The sequence below is a fragment of the Pogoniulus pusillus genome, chromosome 15 (assembly GCF_015220805.1).
Source record: "Pogoniulus pusillus isolate bPogPus1 chromosome 15, bPogPus1.pri, whole genome shotgun sequence".
NCBI classification, from domain to species: Eukaryota; Metazoa; Chordata; class Aves; order Piciformes; family Lybiidae; genus Pogoniulus; species Pogoniulus pusillus.
The window spans coordinates 110,031-134,895 of record NC_087278.1 but is presented as its reverse complement, the minus strand read 5'-3'; the positions used below and the strand labels follow the sequence as shown (position 1 = coordinate 134,895).

General features: G+C 45.9%; 1 protein-coding gene across 1 annotated transcript in view; it reads right to left on the bottom strand.

Annotated features, from left to right (window-relative positions):
- ITPR2 (inositol 1,4,5-trisphosphate receptor type 2) overlaps nt 1-24,865 on the bottom strand; it is a 204,644-nt gene that overhangs the window by 157,222 nt on the left and 22,557 nt on the right. The window contains 8 exon segments of the mRNA XM_064154862.1: nt 5,376-5,471; nt 6,666-6,812; nt 7,837-7,920; nt 8,400-8,498; nt 14,432-14,590; nt 15,143-15,229; nt 16,428-16,543; nt 21,886-21,956. Coding sequence (XP_064010932.1) covers nt 5,376-5,471; nt 6,666-6,812; nt 7,837-7,920; nt 8,400-8,498; nt 14,432-14,590; nt 15,143-15,229; nt 16,428-16,543; nt 21,886-21,956 — 859 coding nt within the window.

Below are 24,865 nucleotides of genomic sequence, written 5' to 3'. Positions count from 1 at the left end.
AGCAGTTCTGAATTTGAAGTGAATGAGGTTGATAAGTTTCTCTAAAAAGAAACTATCCTGTACAAGCCACTTACAAAGTAGTCACACATAGAAGTCAGAAGTGGTTATTGAGGAGGCTTCAGTCCTACAATGGTCTAAGAAATCCAAGGGGGGGTGGCTGCACAAGAGAAAAAATGTTGGAAAAAGTCCAGACCCATCCAGGCAGCCAAAACTGCTCAGGTTCCGCTGGCATCAAAGATGAGGCTGCTTCTGAGAGCCTGGCTGAAGAAGGGTCTTCACCTGAGCAGCAATTTGCTTTAAAGAACAAAGCACACTACCAGTCAGAAAACACAAGTTTGGTTCTGCCACTATTATCTCTGAGCTCCTTGCTTCACCCTGCTGGCATGGGCAGCCTGTTTTCACACCTTTGTGGGGAAGACCCTCAGGGCACAGCCAGCCTTCTGGAGTAGCATCAGTACTGCACGTGCTGCTTGGAAGGGACAGCAAGAATTTGCACGCTTGTTTCTTGTTTCACAGACTCAGAGGTAAAGATGAAGCCTGCCTTCTTCCCTGCTTTATCTTAGCTCACATAGGGCACTGCAGATACCAAACCAGCTGTGCTGCCTGTCTTGGCCCAGGCACCTGGTCACTTCAGCATGGTACAAAGCATCCAGCTTAGAAATCACAGAGCTGGAGCTGCCACACAGATGTAGACCAATACCAAAGGTGCAGGTTTGGGTTCAGCACAATCAATAAGCTGACATTCAGTTCAAAGAGACTTTTATCCTGGTGATTAGAACATTGGAAAGGTGAGATGTGTTCATGAGAAATGCTCAGCTGTGTGGACCCAACCTGCAGCCTTTGAAAGCTGTTCAAGTAAACTGCAGCTGGCTCCCACACACAGACACACTGGGTGTGTTTTATACCTGCCACACAAGCTGAAAAGACTTTTAAAAAATATCAGGAATGTCTTTGTTACTTTGAAGCAGGCCTTTTTCACCTGACCTTGCCACCTCTCTAAATACAAAACTTCAAAATAACTTGGGTCCTTTTGCTGTAACTGGGACTGAAAAAATAATCTTCTGCAGAACTTTTTCTAAGTGACTGCTGACTGTGAAGATGAGAGCCAAACTCAGCAGCCTGGATCTTAGCTGGTGGCTTAGAGTCTAAACCTCCACTGAGAACCTGGCTCGGTTCTTCAGGGTGAAAACAAGTCCTCCAGGGCTGGTGTCATCAGCCGCGGTTTGGATTCTGTAGTCCTGGCTCAGTTTACAAGGCACCAGAGCTGCAAACAACTAATGGGATACACTTGTCCCAGTTCCTGGGGCAGGAATTGGCCAGGCTCATCGACAGGGCTTTAAACTAGATTTGAAAGGGGAAGGGATAGGCAGGGAAGGAGAGGAGGAGGCGTTGCCCTCTGTATCACTGACCAGCTAGAATCAGTGGAGCTCCACCTGGGGAAGGATGATGAGCTGGTTGAGAGGGTATGGGTTAAAATTAAAGGGAAGACAGGAGAGGGTGGTGTTACAGTAGGAGTCTGCTACAGACCACCTGACCAGCAGAACCAAGCAGATGAAGCCCTTCACAGGCAAAACCAAGCAGCTTCCATGTCACAAGCCCTGGCCCTCATATGGGAGATTTCAACCACCCTGTTGTCCCTGATGGAGGGACAACACAGCAAGGCATCAGCAATCCAGGATGTTCCTGAATTGCACAGATGACAACTTCCTCTTCCAAATGGTAGAGGAACCAACAAGGAAAGCTGCTATGCTGGACCTTGTTCTGGCCAACAGGGAAGGGCTGGTGACTGATGTGAGGCTCAGGGACAGCCTTGGCTGCAGTGACCACAAAGCAGTTGAATTTCAGATCCTCAGGGCAACCAGGAGGCCAAATTCTAAGCTTACCATCCACTGGATGTATAAAGAACTGCCTTGATGGCCGCACCCAAAGAGTGGCTGTCAGCAGGTGTCAAGCGGAGGCCAGTGACAAATGGAGTCCCTCAGAGGTCAGTCCTGGGACCAGTCTGGTTCAACATCTTTGTGGGTGTCATGGGCAGAGGCACTGAGTGCAGCCTCAGCAAGTTTGCTGACCACACCAAGCTGTGTGGTGCAGCAGCCAGGCTGGAGGGCAGGGATCCATCCAGAGGGACCTGGACAGGCTGCAGAGGTGGGCACAAGCCAAGCTCAGGAGGTGCAACAAGACCAAGGGCAAGGTCCTGCATCTGGGTCAGGGCAATGCCAAGCACCAGTGCAGGCTGGGCAGTGAGTGGCTGGAGAGCAGCTCTGAGGAGAGGGACTTGGGGGTGCTGCTGGAAGAAAAGCTCAGCAGGAGCCAGCAGTGTGCACTTCCAGCCCAGAAAGCCAAGCAGAGCCTGGGCTGCAGCAGCAGCAGTGTGGCCAGCAGGGCCAGGGAGGGGATTCTCCCCCTCTGCTCTGCTCTGCTCTGCTGAGACCCCACCTGGAGTCCTGCATCCAGCTCTGGAGCCCCTGGGACAAGAGGGCTGTGGAGATGCTGGAGAGTGTCCAGAGCAGGGCCAGGAGGATGCTAAGAGGCTGCAGCAGCTCTGCTGTGAGCACAGACTGAAAGAGTTGGGGCTGTGTAGGCTGGGGCAGAGGAGGCTCCCAGGTGACCTTCTTGTGGCCTTCCAGGATCTGAAGTGGGCTACGTAAAAGCTGGGGAGGGACTTTTTAGGCTCTGAGGGAGTGACAGGACTGGGGGGGAATGGAGCAAAACTGGAGGTGGAAAGAGTCAGAGTGGATATGAGGAGGAAGTTGTTGAGCAGGAGAGTGGTAAGAGGCTGGAATGGGTTGCCCAGGGAGGTGGTTGAGGCCCCATGGCTGGAGGTGTTTAAGGCCAGGCTGGCTGAGGCTGTGGGCAGCCTGCTCTAGGGTAGGGTGTCCCTGCCCACGGCAGGGGGGTTTGAACTGGCTGATCCTTGTGGTCCTTTCCAAGCCTGACTGATTCTATGATTCTCCCTAGTTGCAGGAAGCTGTAAACCTCTTAAGTCATATCTAATCCATACTAAAGCTGGTGTCATTTAATAAATTTGTTATTATAAGATCTACTACAGCTTGTCAAGAGCCCTAGTTTACTTCTAAAGACAATTAAGGGGTTTAAATGACATTAACCTGCTCTTCTGGTAAGTTAAAACACTATTTTGCCTTAACATAGAGTAACAGGTAATAATCAGACAAGTTGCAAGATCTTACTTCTGCTCTTGGACCTTCTGTTCCACCAAAAGAAGCAAAATCTTGCCCAGACCTTTCCTTATTCAACTTTGAGTCAAAAGACAAGAGCAGAGCAGCAGAACGCTGCACCCTGTGTATGCACTAGAACAACACCAACAGTCAGAACACCGACACACAATTTTGTCAGGCTGCTGCAGAACAGAGGTGTTTTGGACAACATTGCAGCTGGCAGAGAGATCGGTACACTGAAATCAGCACCGTGGAGACATTCTGTCAAGAAGGAATACAACTCCTGAATTAGAGCAGTTCTGAGTGTTTGCTACAAATCAAGGGCAAATAAGAGCACAGAGATCAAGGAATCCAAGGATTTTCAATGTGGATATGATGGATATTAAACAATGGGGTTTGCCCCAGCTGCCATGACAACATGCTCTGGTTTGAGGCTAATTGGAATATTTTCATTAGCAATTAGATTATAGGCTGTGAAAAGGAAACAGTGGTGATGTCTGCTTCATTCATAGGCTTGCTGAGATGTATAAACCCAAGGACACAAACATAGATAAGACAGAGCTCTGTCTGTTGGAGTCAGTGTCTGTGTTTTCTCCCTGGCTTCTGCTGCTCTGTGTAACCCACCTAACCATTCTGCTTTAACCCCCCTTGCCGATCCTCACAACTCACCTTGCATGTAAGGTACATTCTGGGATAAGAGTGGGGGGTGGAAAGGGTTGGGAGTCCCTCCTGGGGACTCTGATTTCTGGGAGGAGTGTTGTGTTTCTGTATTACTTTTAACTTACATATTGGTATATATAACTGTAAATATTTGTGTATATTGTGTCTATATATGCTTGTAAATTGTGCTAAGCTGTAAATATAGCTTCATTCCTTAACTTCCAGCCAGCTGAGTCTAGCCTGGGTGATTTTCTTAAGAGCAGGGGAGGCAGGTAATTCCCAAACCATGACATCTAATTTTGGTGCCCAGTGTGGGGCAAACTCAACTTGATTGATTGCTAATTAAGTCTGGAAGTTATGATGAAGCTTATCTGGTTAGTTGGTATTATTTTCTATCCATTAGGCCTATGGTACTTGCACCTTTGGATTGTTGCCAAGCTTAGTTCCCTTCTGTTTGACTTAACGTGGAGAAAGATTCAAGGGATATTCTTGGACTTCAGAGATTACTGTTTGGGTTGGATAGGCTTTAATATTACTGAAACTGTTACCAACTCTGTTTTTAATAAGTCAGGAAATAATACAACTGCCAAAGTCTTAGTTGTTAACAAAAACGTGGCAGGCAGCTAAAGATCAGGTCCAGCTGTTCAAGTCTCTGCTGTTTCTTCACCTAGTTCAAATCCTTAGGCAGCAGTTTCTAACCCTAAATCAAATTCACACTTACAGGCAGCAACTCAGACCCTCAGTGATTCAGATCCACTAGAAAGAATACCTACTGTCCTTTTGGCTCCAGCCAAAGCTCAGGCAAAAACTAGACATTTGACAAAGAGTGATTCGAGAGCGAATTTAGGGCAGAGGACCTCTGGTACACAAGAGGAAGAAGAGGAGAAATACAGCCTTAGAGACTTAACCAATATACTCAGGTCTCAATACTCTGACAAGAAAAGCTATGTGATATTGCCTGCCAAGAAGGAGGATGGCTCTGAGGAGTTTAAGAGTGCTGTTTGGAAAGATCTGTATCCAGGCCAGGGACAACTAGGACAACCAGAGGAAGAGGAGAAGGATGATATCCAGGACTCCAGTGGTCCCCTCAAAGAGGTCAGGGAAGTTAGAAAGGAATATTCAAGGGAATCAGGAGAGCCAATCCTAAGCTGGCTGGTGAGACTTCCGTGCCCTCAACGAAGTGACTCCAGACATGAGTGCAGCTGTGCCAGACATGCTGGAACTCCAGTACGAGCTGGAATCAAAGGAGGCCAAATGGTATACAGATCCAAGATTCAACAGCAGAGACGAACTGGATGCTGTCTAGAAGTCACCTACTAGCATTTCTGTAGCTCGTAAAACTTTTCCTTGCAAGGTTTTGCTGCAGGAGCACAGCATGTGACAGCAGTGCACACCCAGGTCTCCCCATTCACACCTGATATGAGATCTTTTCAGAGGATTACATCATGGACCTAGCTACTAAAGAATTTCTGAACTGGCAGGACATGCAGAATGTCTGGACAGGCAGTACATGACCAGTTGTTTAACTAGTATTCTTACCTCTGCAGCTAAGTAGTTTCCAGTTGCCAAATGCTTAAATCTAAACAAGCTGTTCCACTGTCCTGCCCCTCCCCGGCAAGGGTCATGATGGACAACCTAGAAGAAGTAGTACAGATTTCAGTTGTGCTCCTCAAGATCATACTTAGATCATTAGCATTTCTTACAGTTAATTCAGAATAAAAAATATGTAAGCTACCTAATTACAAACTGTCTAGCCCAGAGAGGAATTCTGTGCTCACACTAGGCCCACCACAGGCAGCAGCCACTCACATCACTGTTTTGTCAGGTGGCAGAAATTTGCCTCTTATTACTCTCCATGGTGTCATTAGTCTGCCCCCTGCAAATATGATGAGCTAAGATTTGCATTAAAGTGACATGGTGTGAATCTGGATCTCTAGAAAATAGTGGAGGTGCTCTACTCCCACACAAGCACCACTTGAAAGGAAAACTAAAACTCTCTTAAGTTGTTTCAGCACTCACACCAGCTCCATGACAACTCCAGGGGATTCTAACAAATTTTCATTCAATTGATACAGTTGCTCCATATAATTTGAAATGTTTGAGATTATTTCTCTTTCCCTTTGATCTAGCAGTAGGTCATTTAGTACCTTCAAGCCTAGCAGCACCTGTCTCTCTTAAGGAGTAGTCTCAGATAACTACAAGTGCAATATACTCTCTTCCACACAGTCCTTCCTCAGACAAAAATCAACTCCTTGGAGCTGCTTGTTTAGCATGTAAGAACTTCTGGCTACAGGACTTGCATTACTGTAATAGCAAGTCTCTGGGACATACCAGTTTTTAATGTTCCTCAGTTAAGCAAAACCCAACAAACATATTTGCCAGTCATCATCTCAAAATCAGCCTCACTCAGCAGCAACACATTTATCCAGCCTAACTGTAGACAGCTGTTGATGTGCCCTGCTGCAGAAGAATGGACTTGACCACATCTGTGCAAGTTCCTGTCAGCCATGAATTCCAGTGTCCTGGAATATAAGCCCTCAGGAGTCAGGATATGTGAGTATCATTGGATTGGCTTTGATAACTTCACACCATTCCCATCAAGTCTGAGTTTGACTCTGTTACTTTAGCACAAGCAGACACAGTAAGCAAATGTCCTCTCCACAGGTGTGCAGCAGTGAAGCATCTCTGCAGCGCTCATCTGACACCAGCTGCTTCAAAAAGAATCATAGCTATGGGGCAATGCACAGTGATTATTCATGTTATGGTAAAGCATTTTTACTGAACCTTGGTCCTCAGGCCCTAAAATATTTATAGAAAGAAAAGAGATACCTCTATTTCCCACAGTGCCTTAGAGCTTGTTGCAGAAGTGGCTGACTGACGTAGTGTAGTACGAAGGAAAATGTGTTGTTTCTTCTCATACTCGTCACAGGTCAGAAACTTCTCTTGCTCTGCATGAAACAGTCTAACAACATCTCCCTGAAAGTGAAAAAGCAGCATTATCAGCTGGTAGGCAAAGCCACAAGACTCACCCTCTCTCTGATCAACTCTGGTGGTGTGAACAAAGAGCGTTCGTTTGCTTTTGCTGAAGCAGCTGCCAAGGGCAGAGCAGAAAAAGCAGGCCCTGAGTCTGGAAGCACATTGAGAGGATTCAGTTCTGCAGCAGGCCTGTGCACTTGTGTGAAAACACAACTTGTTTCAGAGCACTGCAATGGACAGTGGGCAACAATAAACCTAAAGGTGATTTTTTCATTCTGACTAACTTTACTAAATGGATTCTTTATTTCTAAACTCTCCTAGGATTTAGAGAAAGCAAACAGATTTTTCTTAACATCACATTACTTCCTTTCTTCTATTCTGCAACCAAAAACAATGCTCTCTCTATTTCTTCTGCTTAAGCATAAGTTCTGCTTCTTTCTGCCCCTTGCCAAGGGGGTCTACACAGATAGACTCTTTTCCCTTTCAAATTCTTTCTCAAAACCCATGATACCTGCTGCAAATAGCCAGCTGATAACAACTTCAGGTCCAAATGAGAACACATGAAAAGTATTTCTGTAAAGTGAAAGCATAATTTATCTCAGGGAGCAATCTGGAGCCTGTGCAATCTCTCAGCACTTAAAGCTATGCTGTCTTATTCCAGCTATTGTCAGCTTCCATATGTTTGCTGCACCTTCTTTTAGCACCTTGGCACAAACTGAAGTGCCATAGCCATTCTGTACAGAGCCCCCATCACCCTGAACTTGAACTTCACCTTTTCTCACGGATTCTCTCTGGGAGGGATAAGGGGCTGGAAGCAAGCACAATCCAGACAATTTTGCTTGGCAAGACAATAACGCAAAGGAAATCTATTCTGTTTGTCAAAGGACAATAGTGAGGGATCCTCAAGAGCTCCACAAAATCCTCACTTCCTCTGTTACTCACTGTGTGATGTCTCTCTGCTATCAAATCCAGAATGGATTTTCAGATTTGGAAAGCAATTTTAAAAGAGCTCAGGCATACTTACTCCCTTTAGCACATCATCTCGATAACTACTGAACTTCATGAACAAAGTGATTTTCCAGCTTGTGTTACAGTTGACAGCATTCACCTTTGGGAGAAAGCAAACAAACACCACAGTGACAGTCTTAGGTGTGCTCTTTTCTTCTGGAGATATTCTGTTCTTTTCAGATACCACATCTAGGATGGCAAGGGAAGTGGCTTGTACAGTTCCTGACACAGGCACTGAAGCTTCCAAGTGTTTATGAGAATGATTCTGATGTTGGAGAAGACTCCATAAGCAAAATGCCATTCCGTCTATTGACAGCCTATCACAGATGACCCAAAGAACTGCTGAAAGAGGACTCTGACCAGTAGAGTTTCAGATACACAGGCAAACCTCACAAAGCTTTCAGCGCCACACAGAACAACGCCAAGAATATCTCAGTGTTTTGAGGCCAAGCTGGAACCAATATTTAACAGTGGCATCTAGCCTATGCTGGGCTGATGGTGGGTTCTGGTTACCAGTAGAGAACAATGAATAATATGTCTGAGATCAGTAATTACACCTCCTCCCCACACTGAACTCACCTCTTTGCAGCCAGGGTTATCTAGAAGCTCAATGTTGCTGGCATGTAGAGGCTGTCCTGCATTGACAGGCATGAGAACAACTTTATCTCCCACAACAACCTGGAAGTCAGAAATACAATGCAATTTAGACCCATGTAACTATCCAACAAATTAAGTAATATAACCTCTTCAGAAGATTACTCAACTGCATGGTGTAGTAATGGCACTCAGTGAATTTATTGGCAGTTAATTCAGTTAATTCACACATGGGCTCTGTTTGCCTGTGCCTCTGCTATTGCCTAGGTTCAAGATTTTGTACTAACGAATTCAACTGTTCTCAGTAAATTTCTCACCCAATTCAGCAGACACTCCAGATCATGAAATTATAAGAGCAGCTCAGTTTGTCTAGAAGTTACATTAGCTACACTTTATCACACACCTACTGCCAGCCAAAAGTCAAAGAAAGCTTAGATGCAGTCAGACAGCAAAGACTTTCTTCCCTTCGTTGCTGGCAGCCAGCCTTCTGCCCTCAATGTGTCTTTCACAAAAGCCTTAATTTGCCTGTGACAAGACTTCTTTAGCCCGATGACTCCCCAGATCTGTGGGACATCTGGCGAACGTCATGCCAGGGTCAGGAGCTCTGCAGTCTGTATGCCTGCAATCTGAAAAGGAACATTAAGTGCTGGAAACCCAGGGAGAGGTGAGCACACTCATTCCCTCTGCTCTCAGGCCCTAAGCAGTGGTTGGAGGTCAGCACAGCAGCAGGTACCTCAGCTGAGACATGTTCTCTACACAAGAGGAATTTCTAGCTAACACTCTGTAAACAAATTCTCATGCCCTTGCAATTCTTTACCTATAAAGACAGGAAAAAACAGTATATAAAGATATCTGACCTAAAAAACGCTTGAGATATGCATATGGAAAATTAAATTCACACCTGGAAGGACAAAAGCATAAATAATATTTTTTTATTAATCAATCCACACAGATTGGTTGGCACTGGGTTCTCATTTGCGTATGTGGTCCACAGCACTTTTAAGCACACACTCACAGGCAGACAAGTGGCTACATGTGATTTTTGCTCCATGAAATGCTGCACAAGCCATGCTTTCTTTGGCAAAGTGAAGTAACAAAACCACTTTCTGCATTGATCAGCAGGTTTCGTACAAGAAAGCAGAGCTCCAGTTCAGCCTGGTGTGAATGTGGCCCACTCACTGCAGAGAGGAAGGAGAAGGTTGCCTGCTTTTACCAACAGAGCAGCCAAAGGCAGCATCACCATGCTCAGACTACGCAGGGAGATCTGACAGGAAAAGTTCACTAATGGAACACAAATAATGACAATATGCCTTTAGTACACCTCTTATGCAACACATTCCTGCATGCCATGCTTCACACAAACATTACTTACAGCCCATTTTAAGAAGTTATGACCAGACAATTCATTAATCAAAAAGTCACCAGGCTTGCATCCTGCAAAGTGGAATCAGGACTTCAGCATTGTTGCAAGTATCTCAGGACTGTAACAACGGAACCAGCAAGACAGCATATGATTGAGAATCTTATTTAAAGAGTGAAAAGGACAGAGGGAAGGAATTTTGGAACTAAGCCTGTGACTACCACAGCAGTACCCAAATGACATGTACACAGGAGCTTCTCTGTAAAGTACACATCTGAGGAAGAACCATTACATGGCATGACAGTTTCTGCCTCAGTCTCCTATCCTGCTCCAGGTCCACACAGTAACCTGCTCTCAATGCTGCTCAGCTCTCCAGCTGTCACAGAAGCCATGAGACATGCTGTGTTCTCTTCCTGCCTTCTGTTTCCTGCTTCAAACCTTCATGTGTGGTTGGGAAGGGATAGAGCCCATTCACAAGTTTCCTGCACACTGCTGCAGCAAATGAAAGCAAAATTTCCAGAGAAGGAATCCTGTTCTTATACCTGACTGCCTTGGGCAAGCTGCAGGTCTGCTCTTCTCACTGCCTCCTGTCTCCTACCCAGCTGGTTTCTGGCTCCAAATACTGCCCCAGCATGCCTAAAACTCTGGAGGCTGAAGACATGCATGCCCAGATGACCCAATTTCTGCCTGTAGAACCCTACAGAGTGTAGAAGACAGAGCAATGAATTCCCAAGGGTTTGCTCTGCAACACTAAGTCCAGCATCAGCTCCTCCTTTTCCCTAAGTACCCACAAACACATCTTGCCAAGCTCTGCTGCAGACCAGCAACGGGCAACAGGCAGACAGGTCCCTTACAAGGCCTTCTTCCTTACACAGCGATAAGACTTCTTTGACAAAACTCCTTTCTAATCTAGATGAGAAACCTCCAATGATTAAATTCATAGTGAAGCCAATGAGAAATCAGCTTTTGAATTCAACCTAAACCTACACGGCCCTTCAGTCCTGGATGCAGTGCCTCCTCACATAGGGTAATTTCTAAATTCATGCAACCCCACTTTCCCATGTCTTGGTGGAGAGGGTCCATGGGCAGCGGGAAAAGCCACAGTCAAAGCTGACTGCACTCTGTCTTCTGGGTGAGAGCCCAGCACTGGCATTCACCCAGAGTGATTCTGCCACTCCTAGAAACTCAGTCAGCCCACCTCACCACTGCGCCTACCCCACAACCAAGAAGCAGGAGCAAATACTCTAGCAGAGGTGTAGCAGATCACAAAGCTGTCAGTTACAAAGGGTTGCAGTAGGTGTGAAGATGCAGTAGCAATGACTTTCACTTCAGCTAACTATTCTAGCAGGTCCCCAGGCACACTGATGGCAGTGCCACTGCATCTCCACTGCTATGATGTTATAACCACATCTGTTAGTAGCATTGCTGACAACACTTCAGAGATTAGGAGATGAACAGAACTTTCCCACAGCTGGCTGGGCACTCCCCAGGTCGGAGCCCACTCCTCTGGGCATGCTACAAGATCAACCTTTCAGATCACTAGAATGGTAGAAGCTGAAAATGCAACCCAGTGCTATCAGTGCAGGTGTTGCTGTGCAGTTGAGCTGCACAGTCTAGCCTTCATCAGTCACATCATGCACTGCAGAAGAGCTGCTGTATGAGGAGCAGAAGCCTACATAAAACATTGCAGCCATGCCAGTTTATTGTAAGATTTGGGCCATAGTTTTACATTACTTTCATTAACTTAGAATCTCAGAATTGTTTTGATTGAAAAAGCCCTTTCAGATCATCCAGCCCAACCAAGGCTGGGGCTAAGCCACATCCCTCAGAACCACATCTCTGCCTCTTAAATGCCTCCAGGGGTGGTGACTCCACCACCTCTAGGGGCAGCCTGTTCCAATGCTGGAGAATTTCATCTGTGAAGAGTTTTTTCCTAATACCAAACTTGAACCTCCCTTGAGGCTGTTTCCTCTCGTCCTGTCACTGCTTGCGTGCAAGAAGAGACTTTGCCCCACCTTGCTCCACACCTCTCTGAGGCAGTTGTCAAGGGCAATGAGGTCATCTCTCAGAGTAGTTGCAGGAAAGCTGCAAAATGGGTAATGCTTCACACCAGAAGTTTGTACAGAAAATTATCAGATCTCTTGGAGCCTGATCAAAAGGAGGAAAAACTTGGATCTGGACATCTCTCCCTGTAAAATACAATGGCAAGCTCCCAGCTCTGGAAGGCAACACCTGGTCACAGAAATTGAGCAGCAGGTAGATTCCAAAGGAGGCCATTAAGTTAGGAGTAAACCTGCCACTTTCTCACACAGGCCAAAGCCCATCAAATACAGCCCCACAGGGAACAAACTAGGTGCGAGGACCACAGAGTGCGACATTACAGGCAACCCGGCCACAATCTGAGGACTCCCCAGACCAGAAAATGCACTTCCAAACTCTTATGTGCCCACATTACTGTAAATCTAAAGCTCTATAGTGTTGAGAATGGCTGATAAGGCTTCAGATCAATCTGCTGCTTTCAGCCCTTATGACTCCTGATAGCTTTGCAGGTCACAATCCAGGCACCCCAGTTCCCCTCTGGAGAGCAGGACGTGCACCTACTTCCTAAGCATGAGGGCATGAAACATTAAGAAGCTGCTGATCTAATGTTATTCTAAGAAATTAAGCCCAAATCTAAAGGCAGTAAGCCCCTTTCTATTCTCTCTCCAAAGAGGACGACCAGGTTCACATTTGATTCATGACACTTACTTTCCCCTGCTGAGAAGCCATGCACAGGTGGCCCAGAGGGCTACACAGGTTTGCTGCTTTTCTCCACAGCAGGCTTCAGGTGGCTGCATGGAGCAGGAAAAGACTGTCCTCAGGATTCCTGACCAGGGAATGCAGACCCTGCTCTCCCCACAAGGGAGTGGCTAAAGGAGCTTCAACCAACTACATTTCTCCTGGAGTGCATCCCAGGATCTGGGTAACCACAAAGTGAAAGAGAGAAAACACACGAGAGAAGAGCCGCTCCTGTCTGCACTGCTGAGGAGGATCTTTGGCTGCTTGCTTCACAGGGCAGAGAGGCTCAACATGTCCAAATCCACACCAGTTCATCGCATGGCCTTCCTAGAGGCTGATCTGAATTTTCCACAGTGGGCACTTAACCAAATCACAGCCAGCTGAACAGAGTTTTGATATCACGGCACAAAACTTACAGCCTCAGCAAGGAGCTTCCCTTACACATTCCCTCTCCTAGCACACAACAGAATTCTGATGAAACCTATCCAGAAAAGACTCCCCAAACTGCTCAACCCAGTTCCAAGCACAGGGACCGTTCTCACGTTGAGCGGGGCACAGATGTAAAGAAATGGGATGTATCTCCTAGATACATTCTCTGCTGGCCTCTTGAAAACAAGTGTGCCTGCAATGTTTTCAAAAACAACCAGCAATATTTTAACAAAGAGCCTTGCCAGAATATTTTCACAGAACCACTTTCAACAAAACTGTTACTCCAGCTTAAACCATGAGTTACTGCCTCCTCTGTAAATCTGCACACAACAGGTGGATTTAGCAAAGACCCCCTACAAGTTAGCAAAGGCTCAGGTGAATCACAGAATCGTTTAGGTTAGAAAAGCCCTTTCAGACCATCTGGTTCAACCATTCTCTAACTCTGCCAAGGCTGGGGCTAACCCCTGGCCCTCAGCACCACATCTCTGCCTTGCTGAAAGACCTCCACGGATGGGGATTCAGCCATCTTCCTGGGCAGCCTGTGCCAGGCTTTCAGAACTCTCAGTCAAAAAAGTTCTTCTGATGTTAAGCCTAAACCTCCCCTCCGCTGGTCATTTCTCCTCCTCCTGTCACTTGTTAGAAGAGACCAAGCACCACCTGGCTCCAACCTCCTTTCAGGGACTTGAAGAGGGCCAGAAAGTCTCCCCTCAGACTCCTCCAGGCTAAATACCCCCAGCTCCCTCAGCTGCTCCTCCCCAGCCCTGTTCTCCAGACTCTTCCCCAGCTTTGTTGCCCTTCTCTGGACCTGCTCCAGCACCTCAGTGTCCTTCCTGGAATGAGGGGACAAAACTGAACCCAGCACTCAACCTGTGGCCTTCACCAGTGCTGAGTCCAGTAGGACAATCTCTGACCTGCTCCTGCTGGCCACGCCAGTGCTGATCCAGGCCAGGATGCTGTTGGCCTTCTTGGCCACCTGGGCACACCCTGACCCACCTTCAGCTGCTGTCATCCAACACCCCCAGGGCTTTCTCTGCTGGGCAGGTTCCAGCCATTGGCCCCAAACTGGAGCATTCATGGGGTTGTTGTGACTAAAGTGCAGGAGCCAGCACTTGGCCTTGTTGAATCTCATCCCACTGGCCTTGGTCCATGGATCCAGCCTGGCCATGTCCCAGCCTTCCTGCTCTCCAGCATATCAACTCTTCCTCAGCTTAGTGCCACCTGCAAACTTCCTGGAGATGCAAACGTGACACAGATGTGGCAACATTCCAGAGTCCAGACCATACAATTTAGTAACACTTTCTAGTTATACATAAAACTTCCAGTGCCAAGCACTGTTTAAAAGACTATTTTCTTCCCTAAATATCATGATTTATCCCTGCAGGAGAGACATCCCGTGAATTCTAGAAACTTCCCCACTTCTGCCACTTACACACTCAGTATCTCCACTTACATTGTCACCTTCACTCCTCAGCTTCCAGAAGGGCTGGATGTAGAACCAGGATCCCTCATTCCCTGCAGCATCCAGAGACACCCTCATAGCGTTCTTCTCCAGCAGAGCTGGCAGCCTCTTGTTGACTGTCAGGTACTTGTTGCTCTTGATGTGCAGCAGCTGCGAACACAGCAGCATTTCCAGCCATCAGTGCGGCTGCTGCTTTGTCTCCCTTCAGTCCAGAGAGGAGGTGCAGGGGGATCTTTGATAATGCTCATAAATACAAAACAAACCTGGAGGAGAGCTCTCAGACACACTGAAGCTGAGTAGCACAGGAGCTGTGCCTCAGCTCGAGGGAAAGGTGGCAGTGATAAATTTTACAGCATGTGCTACATGGGCAGGGGAGGGTCCACGAACTGTCTCTGAATCTCTCCAGCACAGGAAGGGCGTCCTGCACTTCACGACATAGCTGCTGTCTTATTTCTTTATTTAGCCAAAATTACACATGGAATTTACATTCTGACATATTATCTAAAGATGGACATGCAGCATTTCTGGCAGGCTTTAAAACAGACAGAAAACCAGAGCACTGTAAACTTCACCACATCCTGTTTACCTGACCCTTGCCAGCCCAAATTATGGTGGCTGGTTTCATTTTCACTGCACCCTGAGATGGAACAGCTGCTCCCTTTGCATCCCCGAGGGAAGGCAGGTGGATCCCAGTGGCCTTACCTGTATGACATTGCTGTATTTGACAATCTCACCCAGCAGCTTCCTGTTCTCACTTTCATTCTGCTTCTGTTCCAGTTCTGCTGCATGCTGCAAGAGAAGCATTTATTGCTTTAAACTCTGTAAAATCAGCACCTGTCTTCAGCTACTGCAACAGAAAGTGCAAAAAAGGAATAGCACAACAGATAAAATGCTTCTTCCAAACTCCAATTATTATTTCACTGAAAGCATTAGCACCCAAATCCTGCTGCAGTATCCTTTTCTGAACTCACATCACCTCCCCGATGACTCTGGTCTTTAATTACCTCGTCACAACTTATGGATCTCACCTCAGATGCACAAAGAGCAACTCTGAGTGCTTTATTTCAGCCTTCATCCTGCCACTCTGTTCTGCTGCATGGGGTTGGACCCGATGACCCTTAAAGGGTCCCTTCCACCCAAGTGCATTCTATAATCCTGCAAGTAGAAAAGCAAGGGCCTGTGTCCAGTTTCGCTCTGTCACCATTCCTCCCACTTGTTGTGTTTTCACCCGTGAAGGGACACGCTGACTTTGACCCATACCAAAAGAACTCTGGCAGGCCACATGCAATCAAAGCTGAGCACAACAGTCTGCATCAAACACAGCCACAGAACAAACTGTCAGCCCCTGGCTCCAGCTGCTGTGCCCACATCCCATGGCCCTTCCCTTCTGGAAGCACTGGCAGCCCCTCCACTGCACATGAAACTACCAACCAGCTTTGACAGGACCTAGCTTTCACCTAGCCTTATGCATTCAGTTATAACATCAAGCTAGCTCTTTTCCAGACAAGAAGGAATTGCTCCATCCACACTGTATTGGATGCAAACAGAAGTCTGCCCAACAATTCAGAGAAGAACCACCCACACCAAAAGCAAAGACAACTGTAAATATGAGGAATCTCCAGGCAAAAGCTATAGAAAACATCTCTTTGTCCACACCTCTACCTAACTCCTGGAAAGGACTGCTAAAATAATACCATGAGTTAAACTATGAGCCAGTCCTGATATTAACAACTCCATTTTTAAGTGGCAACATTTCTGAAAACCATATTTTGCTTATAGTAAAAGCACTGCCCCCAGCACACAGACAGACATAAACCAGGACCAACAAATGCTAGTCAGAAGGTAGGAGAGCTAGGGAGAACATAAAGCTGGCATAGTGACACCCATCATGGTGGTTCCCGAGGCACTTGATATTATTCTTTCTTAGTCTATTGTAGCTCTACAGCCTGCAGATTGAGGTAAGATTGCAAATAGAGATGTCTTTTACCTGAAGTTTCTTCAGCAGGGCTGCTTCTGTGTGGTTTCCTTGTTTGGCTTGCTTGGCCTTCCAATACTGCTTCTGGGCTGAGTAACGGTTCATAGGGCACACCTTGAACAGGCAGTCTGCATAACAGCAACAGAGGTACTCTGAGAGGCACTTCCCTCACTTGCCATTGTGCCTGGACACCCAGTACCCAAACACAGTCATCCAACAGCCTGCAGGCAATGGCACCAATAGAGAGCGTGGCAGAACATCCCAGCTGAACGTGAAGCTTTCACTAACCAACACATCAACTTTGTACAGCCTCTGCAAGCCTCATAAGAGTCCCAATCCATGAGCCTGCTATAAACACAACTGCCTTTTGGGAGAGGGGTTCTCCTGACCTTCTATCCTGCCCTGGTCAGGTCTCATCTGGAATACTGCATCCCATTCTGGGATCCCCAGTGCAAGAAGGACAAGGAAGTATTGGAGAAAGTCCAGCAGAGAGCCACTAAGATACCAAGGAGACTGGAACACTGACCTTGTGAGGAAAGATTCAGAGACCTGGGGCTGTGTAACCTGGAGAAGACGGAGAGGGGATCTTGCTAATACTGATCAGTACCTAAAGGGTGGAAGTCAAGAAGCTGGGGCTGGGCTCTTTTTTCAATGGTGGTCAGCGACAGAACAAGGGGTAATGGGCACAAACTAGAACACAGGAGGTTTCACTTGAACTTAAGGAGAAATTTTCTTCCGGTGAGGATTCTGGAGCCCTGGAGCAGGCTGACCAGAGGTTGTGGAGTTCCCTTCTCTGGAAACTTTCAAAATCCATCTAGACATTGTGATCCTGGGCAAGCTGATTTAGGTGAACCTGCTTTAGCAGAGGGATTGGTCTGGGTAATCTCCGGGCACGCCTTCCAAGCCTCACCATTCTGTGATTCAGTGATTATAGTTACGTCATTTCATTATATTTTGCTGATTTCATCCCACTGACTTTGATTAGAGTAGCAACTACACAAAGTCAAGCTTTGTGGTCCGAAATATCCAGGAGGGGAAAAAGCAACACCTACCCCTAGAAAAGATGTAGTTTAATTAAACAGGACAAAAGAGAAACTGAGGCATAAGATTATAAAGCAACTTCTCAGCACACACAGCAGATGAAAAGCTCGGCCCCCCAGGAAGTCACTCTAGTGACCCACTCACGAGCCAGAACATCTCATCTAATCTCTTCAGACCCTCTCAGTTAGTCATGGTTCTTAACTCATCATGGAAGATTTCCATGATACAGAATTGTTTCAGTTAGAAAAGACCTTTAAGACCACCCAGTCCAACCATTCTCTAACTGTACCAAGGCTGGAGCTAACCCATGTGCCTCAGCACCACATCTTTGCCTCTTGGAAACACCTTCAGGGATGGGAATTCAACCATCTCCTTGGCAGCCTGTGCCAGGTTTTGAGAACCCTTTCAAATCAAGAAGTATCTTCTTGTGTCCAACATAAACCTCCCCTGGTGCAACACGAAGCCATCCCAAGCCATTTCCTCTCACCCTAATTCACAGAAATGATGAAATTATCACATAGCTTTACTTAAACCAGCAGGCTGGCAAATGAGTAAGTGGAAGTGACAGGGTTGTTAAAAATCACAGTTGTAAAAATCTAAATGCTTTGAGAAAATACAGAAAGGTAAAAGAGCTAAGTAAGAATGGAAATGGAGGAATGTGAGTGAGCAAGCAGTAGGGCAATGAGGAGTGCTAAGAACAACAGAAAAAGCTACCAGGAGTCAAAGTAAATGAAAGAAATTACAGAACTGAGAGAGAGAGAAGAAGAAAACACAAGGACAAACCCAAATCATGTAGAAGGCGGCAAGAAATAAAAGGAAAATGACTGAGAAAAAGAAGAGAGTGAAAGAAGAGAGTGCACAGGAACAAAATGGAAGGGAGGGAGGAGGAAAGAATAAGGTCAGAAAAAGTTCAGAACATGCTAAGATCGAAAGGTGAGAGGAAGACATCTAGGAACTCAAACATGATTTTCACTTCAGATGCCTCAACAAAAGGGGTATTAAGTGCAGGAAGCTTAAATCTGTTTAGGAACTTGGATCATTCAATATTTAAAGTGGAAAAGAGTCGTGTTCCTTTTCCAGAGCTGCTGAATTTGATCAACAAGCAGGTCTTCTTTGTGCCATTTTCTATCCTGGAAGCTGAAAGGGTTCCCCACTGCAAGTAACAGCATCAGGCTGAACTGTGTTAAAGGTCCCAGACTAAGGCAAATTGCAGTTCTGCTGCTCCTGATGGCTGCTCTGGCACACGCTGTCCTGCCCAATGCCTATGGCATGGCCCTGCAGCAGGGCAAGTGTTCCCCCCAAACACGAGTGCTGCAGCTCTTTCCAGCTCCAGTCAGAAGCAGCACAAGAAACACCTGTCTTGATCATCCCCTCAGTTCAGCTGCAAAACATAAACACTGGTTTTGGGAAGCTTTCAGCAGCTTGCAAGAAACAGGTGGGACCTCATCTGGCCTGCTACCGCTCTGGATTTACCTGTGGACGAGCACAGGGCTGCTCTGGCCACAGCTTCTTTGGCATGAAATGGAATACAACCACAGCCTTCCTTAGTTTAACAGTACTCCATTTTGTAGGATGTCCTGAAATAACTAGAATAGCTCCCACCCACTCAAAAAACCCACAACCACCAAAAAAGGTAAACACCAAACTGAAACTACTGTTTTGAGACGTCTCCTTACGCAGGCTTTCAGTTCAGGCCAGCACCTCGCTACCTAAATCTGATCTGAGTGAAGGCTGTAGGAGGGATACAAGCAGTGAAGAGAACACAGTCCTTCTGGACTGCTGCTGGGAAAAAGAGCAAACGTCTGATGTGAGAGTTCACAGTCAGCCCTTGGAATCTAAACATCGTGTTAGAAACATGCCTTTCTCATGCTTGTTTGTCTCTCAGGTCATGCTCTAACCTCAAACCAACACCAGTTCAGCCATCAGTGACAGCAAAACTGCAAACCATGCAGAGAGCAGCTCCTGTTACTAATGAGGCTCTACTCTTCCTGCTGTGAGATGCTGTATTTAGATGCTGTATTGAGGTGCTTTTATCTAATCATTCAGTTAATCACTCATGCCTAAGTCTTCTTTTTTATGTCAAGAACCTACTTAAAGCAGTTTTTGTTTATTTTATTAACTCAGACATTTTAACGGAATCCTATTTCCCAGAAGATTCTTGGGCAGGACAAGGGGGGCAATACAGGTTTTGCTTAAGTTTCTTCATTGTAAGAACAAGATTTAGCAGCTCTTTTGCCTCAGTGCTCTTGAGCAGAGCTAAGAAATTTAAGAAAATGTGCCAGAGATGTGCTTTTTGTTGCTCCCAGAATACAGACACCTCTGGCACCAGGCACAAAATCCCAATTAGAAAGCAGTTTTTGTTGTGCTCTCAGCAAACCCCCTGCTGTTCCCACACATAGAATGTGGCTTGTAAATTGAAGGAGAAAAGCACCAAATTATGCCTTTATGTTTGCTGCAGCTGTTCTCCTGCATACCACTTGATGATACACAGCAGGAAAATGCTACTGGATGTAGCACTGATCAACACAGCCACAATGCTATAGCATGCTGGTTTGCATCACCTAAAGTGACAAAACTCACCTTTTCACTATTTTAGCTCCTCCTACAGATGCTGTAGTTGTCTATATTTGCATGCTACCACAAAGTATCTAGTAAGAAATTTTGTGTCAGGGACAGAAAGGTTAAAGAGGGGATCCCCAAGAAGCGTAGAAGGAGCAGAGGCACCTACAGAAAAAGGGATGTGTTATGCAAACAAGAGAGAGAAGCTGCACTAGGAAGCAGAGCCAAAACTGTCCATGACTAACAGAAAACATTCCCCTGCAGAAACTGGGATGGGAATCAGGAGCACAGTCCTTGCAGTCCCTCAGTAGCAGACAACAGCTCTACATCTTGTCTGTGCCTTGTCCCCTTCTGCCACCTTCTCTCCATACAACAGTGCCATGCTGTTAGCACTGAGGGGTCAACAATACCACAACCTGGATCAGAGCGCCCAGACCTTTTTGATGGTCTCGAAATCACCTATTCAGCTGTTCTGGTTTATTTTTTACATCTCAACACCATCAACTCTTTTTCTTTTTGACTTTGCAAGTTAGGAAAGAACTGCAATAAAAGAACTCTGCTGTAGTCAAGTTATAAAATCCTCAGATGTGAGACAATGTGAAAATCAAGATTGTCTTTCTAACCTCTGTTCAGCTCCTTGACTGTAGGCATCTGGATGCATTCTGCAATTACACCATCACATGCAAATCTTTTCTGACGACCCCCACCTCACCTAGAAACATGGATATGCTCCTACTTTGGGAACACAACTAGGGTGATGAAGTGACAGAAATGCTGTCCAAAGAATCTCCACCTGAAAGTTGCAAATTAAAGATGTATTCGCAGGCAGTGAGAAGCTGAAATCACAGGCAGCATGAAAGCCACACTGGAGAACCTGATGCTATCTCCACCACTGCCGCAGTTACTCCGTGACATCATGCCAGTGACTGAAATTTACTCCTGTTGGTTTCTAAGTGTACATCCTCACTTTCTCATTTGCCATTGCCAACACGATGAATGCTCACAGCTGGAACTGAAACTGACTGCTGGTGCTTCCTGAACACACAGCAGAGAAAAAAAAATCTTGAATACACTGAGAAAACAGACCTCCAATCTCTTAGGATTTTAAATACATCTTTTTTTTGCAACCATAGCCTATGTATACTATGGTATAATAAACACTGGACATAAAATACCCAGATAAAAGAGATCTGGATGAAGTCAGCAAGACTCTGCTTTGGTACAACTAGAGCCAATGGCTTAAAGCAAGTTCAGACAAGACTGAGAGGTTTTATTTCCTACCCTACATCTAAACACACAGAAGTTCTGATGCCACAGGAGTGTTTTTTGGCATTTGGGTAGTAGAAACTGCATGTTGTCACTGTACTGTTGTTTTTTCCAAGAAGCAAACCAGCAGAATTATCCAAACCTACAAGGCCCTGTCTAAGAAAGTCGAGAAAAATCAGATACATTTTTTCAAGCAACAGCAAAACAAGAAGTTGACAAAACATATCTGGGAGTAATCCTGAAAACATTATTTTATCTCTGAAAACATAAACCAGCAGCTCAAGTAGTTCTGAACCTTCACAAGCTTGTTTCTCACTTACAGTAAGAGCAGGGCTGGAGCAAAGAGCTGGTCACAGCAAGGGATGTGGTCACAGCAACCAACTCTTGTACTGCAAATTAGTCCCTTTCCCCACGTTTTCCATCCACCTCTGTGCCTTTGCTGACCTGGTATTAGGTTCTCAAAACGTCACTGGCATTCCAGCTTGTAACCTTGGCGATGTGTTCACATCTGGGAAGTTAAGTGTCTGGCAAGGCCAAGTGCCTCAGGAGTTAGAGCATGCATCCATCAGCCATGAAGAAAAACATATTATCCTCACTTACTGACCTCTGAACTTCTTTGGAGGGTTAGCAAGGTCGCCTGCCTCCGGCTGAACGACACACCGATCATCCACTAACCTAGGAAAAACAAAAGCGGTTACACCCACTGGAACATGGACGTGACACCAGTGTGCAAGGGCAGGCACACGCCACAACACACAGCTCCCCGTGTCATAACCTAGGCACTCTATTTTGCAGCTACTAAGCACAGCCAAGAAAAAAACCTCTGTACTTTCCTTTGGAAATGAACATTTCTATTGCTGCACTGAATAATGGCCTAGATGTTTCAGACCCTCTTTTGTTTAAATACTGTTGAAGTCCCTTCTGTTGCACTCTGCACATCGATGGTAGGTGTAAAATTCTTGTCATCTTCCATTAAGAGCCCAATGACTCTGAATCAGAAACAGTTTATTTCTCTGCAGCTTTCAGATTTTTCACAGCCATTACCCCATGGCTCCAAAATTCACCAAAATCAATAGAGACTCATCCACTGAAATGAGCCCTAGAGAAAGGCCTCAGGAAAATGTTAGAAAGGCACACTAGTATCTGGCAGCAGAAAGGGCATTTAAAGCCCTGTAGTTAGCTTGGCTCTACACTTGCATGTTGTCCCCAATGATTCATCTTTCTGTGCTGTTATCTCCTTGATAGTCCTCATTGGGATGGAGAACCTGCAAGCCCACTGAGGACTTTCAAGGGGATGACAGTACAAAAAGATCAATCATCACGTGGCAGGACAGTGGCATGACAGACCTGAAACATCATCCCAGGAGCATTTGCTCTGTGCTTCAGCTGTGGAGACCTCTGGCTTTTCACAAAGCTCCTCACAACAAGGCCAGAAACCTGACTGAAGCATTGCTTTGTCTGTAGGGCAGCCTTCCAACCCTCCAATCCTCGAGATGTCCATACGATGGCACCAGTCTCTGCTCCCCCAGCATGGCCACTGAGTAGTACAGCAGCATCTTGTTTACTGTGAAAGTGCTGTTATGGTACTGCAGTGAGAGCTAAGGTGCACACTGCACAGCCTGCTCTGTAGACTGCAACAGAAGAGCTCTTCAAACACTTCCTCTGACACACAAAAACTTCAAATTCCACTTTTTATCCCAAGCTGAAGGGCAGCTGTTGGTTTGTTGCTGAAGTCTGCTGGGTGGGTGCATTAAACAACCAGCAATTCATGACCTTTGTAACTTGCAAACAACCTGCTTGAGGTGTGTAAGACTGAGCTACGGGCTCAGCTACAAAAGGTGCTGGGCACCTGCAGCTTCTATCAGACCACAGCACTGCATATTGTAAGATTACTTGCCTGCTTGTTTGCATAGGTAGCCCAAGTGTGCCAGACATGACTTTTCTGATAAAGGCAGGATTTATTATAGAAGACCATCACATGTGGTACTTACTTAAATACTTGTCATGGTTTGGGAGTTTGCCCCCACTAGATTAGCCAGACTGTCAGCCCACTGGAAGTTAAGGAGTGGAAGCTATGTTTTATAGTGTGCACAAATATACAAGCATACATATATAACATATACAGATATTTACAACTATATACAAGTTAAAAGTAAAACAGAAATTCAAAATCCCTCCCGAATAGACAGACTGCCAAGGAGGGATCCCAACCAATCCCCCTCCTTTCCTCCCCACTCCAATCTCAGAAACAACCAGATCAAACTCCGTATAGCTCACGTGATAAATCTGCAGAGATCTGAGGTGAGATGTCGAAGGAGGGAAAGATTAGATTGGGTTACACAGGTTTTGTGCAAAGCAGTCAAGGCAAGATGCAATCAGACACACACCAAAGAAGGGAAACGTGAGGGAGGAGTGCCTTACCTTACATTTTGACTGCTTATGTCTCTCAGCAGAACAAATAGGTGTCACTATTATTTTCTTCTCACAGCCAAGGATCTAATTTACCTCATTATAATATTCCCATTAGCCTCAAACCAGCACAGTACTGACTGAAATTATTAAGCCAGTGTTCAAGCCACTGTATCATCAAAGCTTTGGCAAACTTCAAAAGGTTTTGTTCTTCAGCTGGACTGCGGACAGTTTTTGTCCACTGTCAGTGCCTGGCAGATCCAACATGACTGCATTTCAGGTTTTCATATGCTGCAGCACACACATGACAAAGAAATTCTGTGTACACGTGTGACAGAACTTTGATTTGTGCCACTTCTCCCCTGAACACAAGTAGCAGCTGGTTTATGCCTCCAAGTAATTGTTGTACTGTAGTAATTGAGTTGCACAATACAGTACCACAGTTGCACAGTAGCTCACTGGGGGCTGAGATAAATCACAGAGAAGTCAGAACAACAATGACAGCCCTGGAGGTCAAGCACACCCCTTTGTGTTCAGGTGACAGGATCAACACTGATGGGACCACCTGTGGGAGCTACCCAGTCATTTCCCACTGAATCCACTGGCTGCAAGGGCAGCTTCTCACCATGCTGCTGCACACAGCCAGTCTCTCAGATCACCAAGTGTTTAAAGCCATTAGGACCTCACACAGCAGTGTACAAAGCCACACTGTACATGAGTTTAGACTATCTGAAGCACTGCCCATGAGTCAAGGGGTGCTTCTCAGCAGAAGCAGGGGAACAAAGTAAAGGCAACTTTCAACTGTGTTAACATTAGTCAAGACAGTACACCACAACACGTGAAGTTGTGACGAAATACCAACGTAAACAGAGTGCTGCACCTATCTTCCTCTCCCTTAATTTTTCCCGTTATTTGGTGGGGCTAAATCTGTCCTTTCTCACCACAAAAAAACCCAAACATATAGTTTGGACGAGGGTAAGGGGCAGTGGACACAAACTGGAACCCAGGTGGTTCCATGTAAGGAGAAAGAAGAAATTCTTCACTTTAAGGGCAGCAGAGCCCTAGAGCAAGCTGCCCTGAGAGGCTGTGAAGTCTCCTTCTCTGCAGCATTCCAAATCCACCTGAGCATATATCTGTGAGATTTACTTTGGGTGATCCTGCTCAAGCAGGTGGTT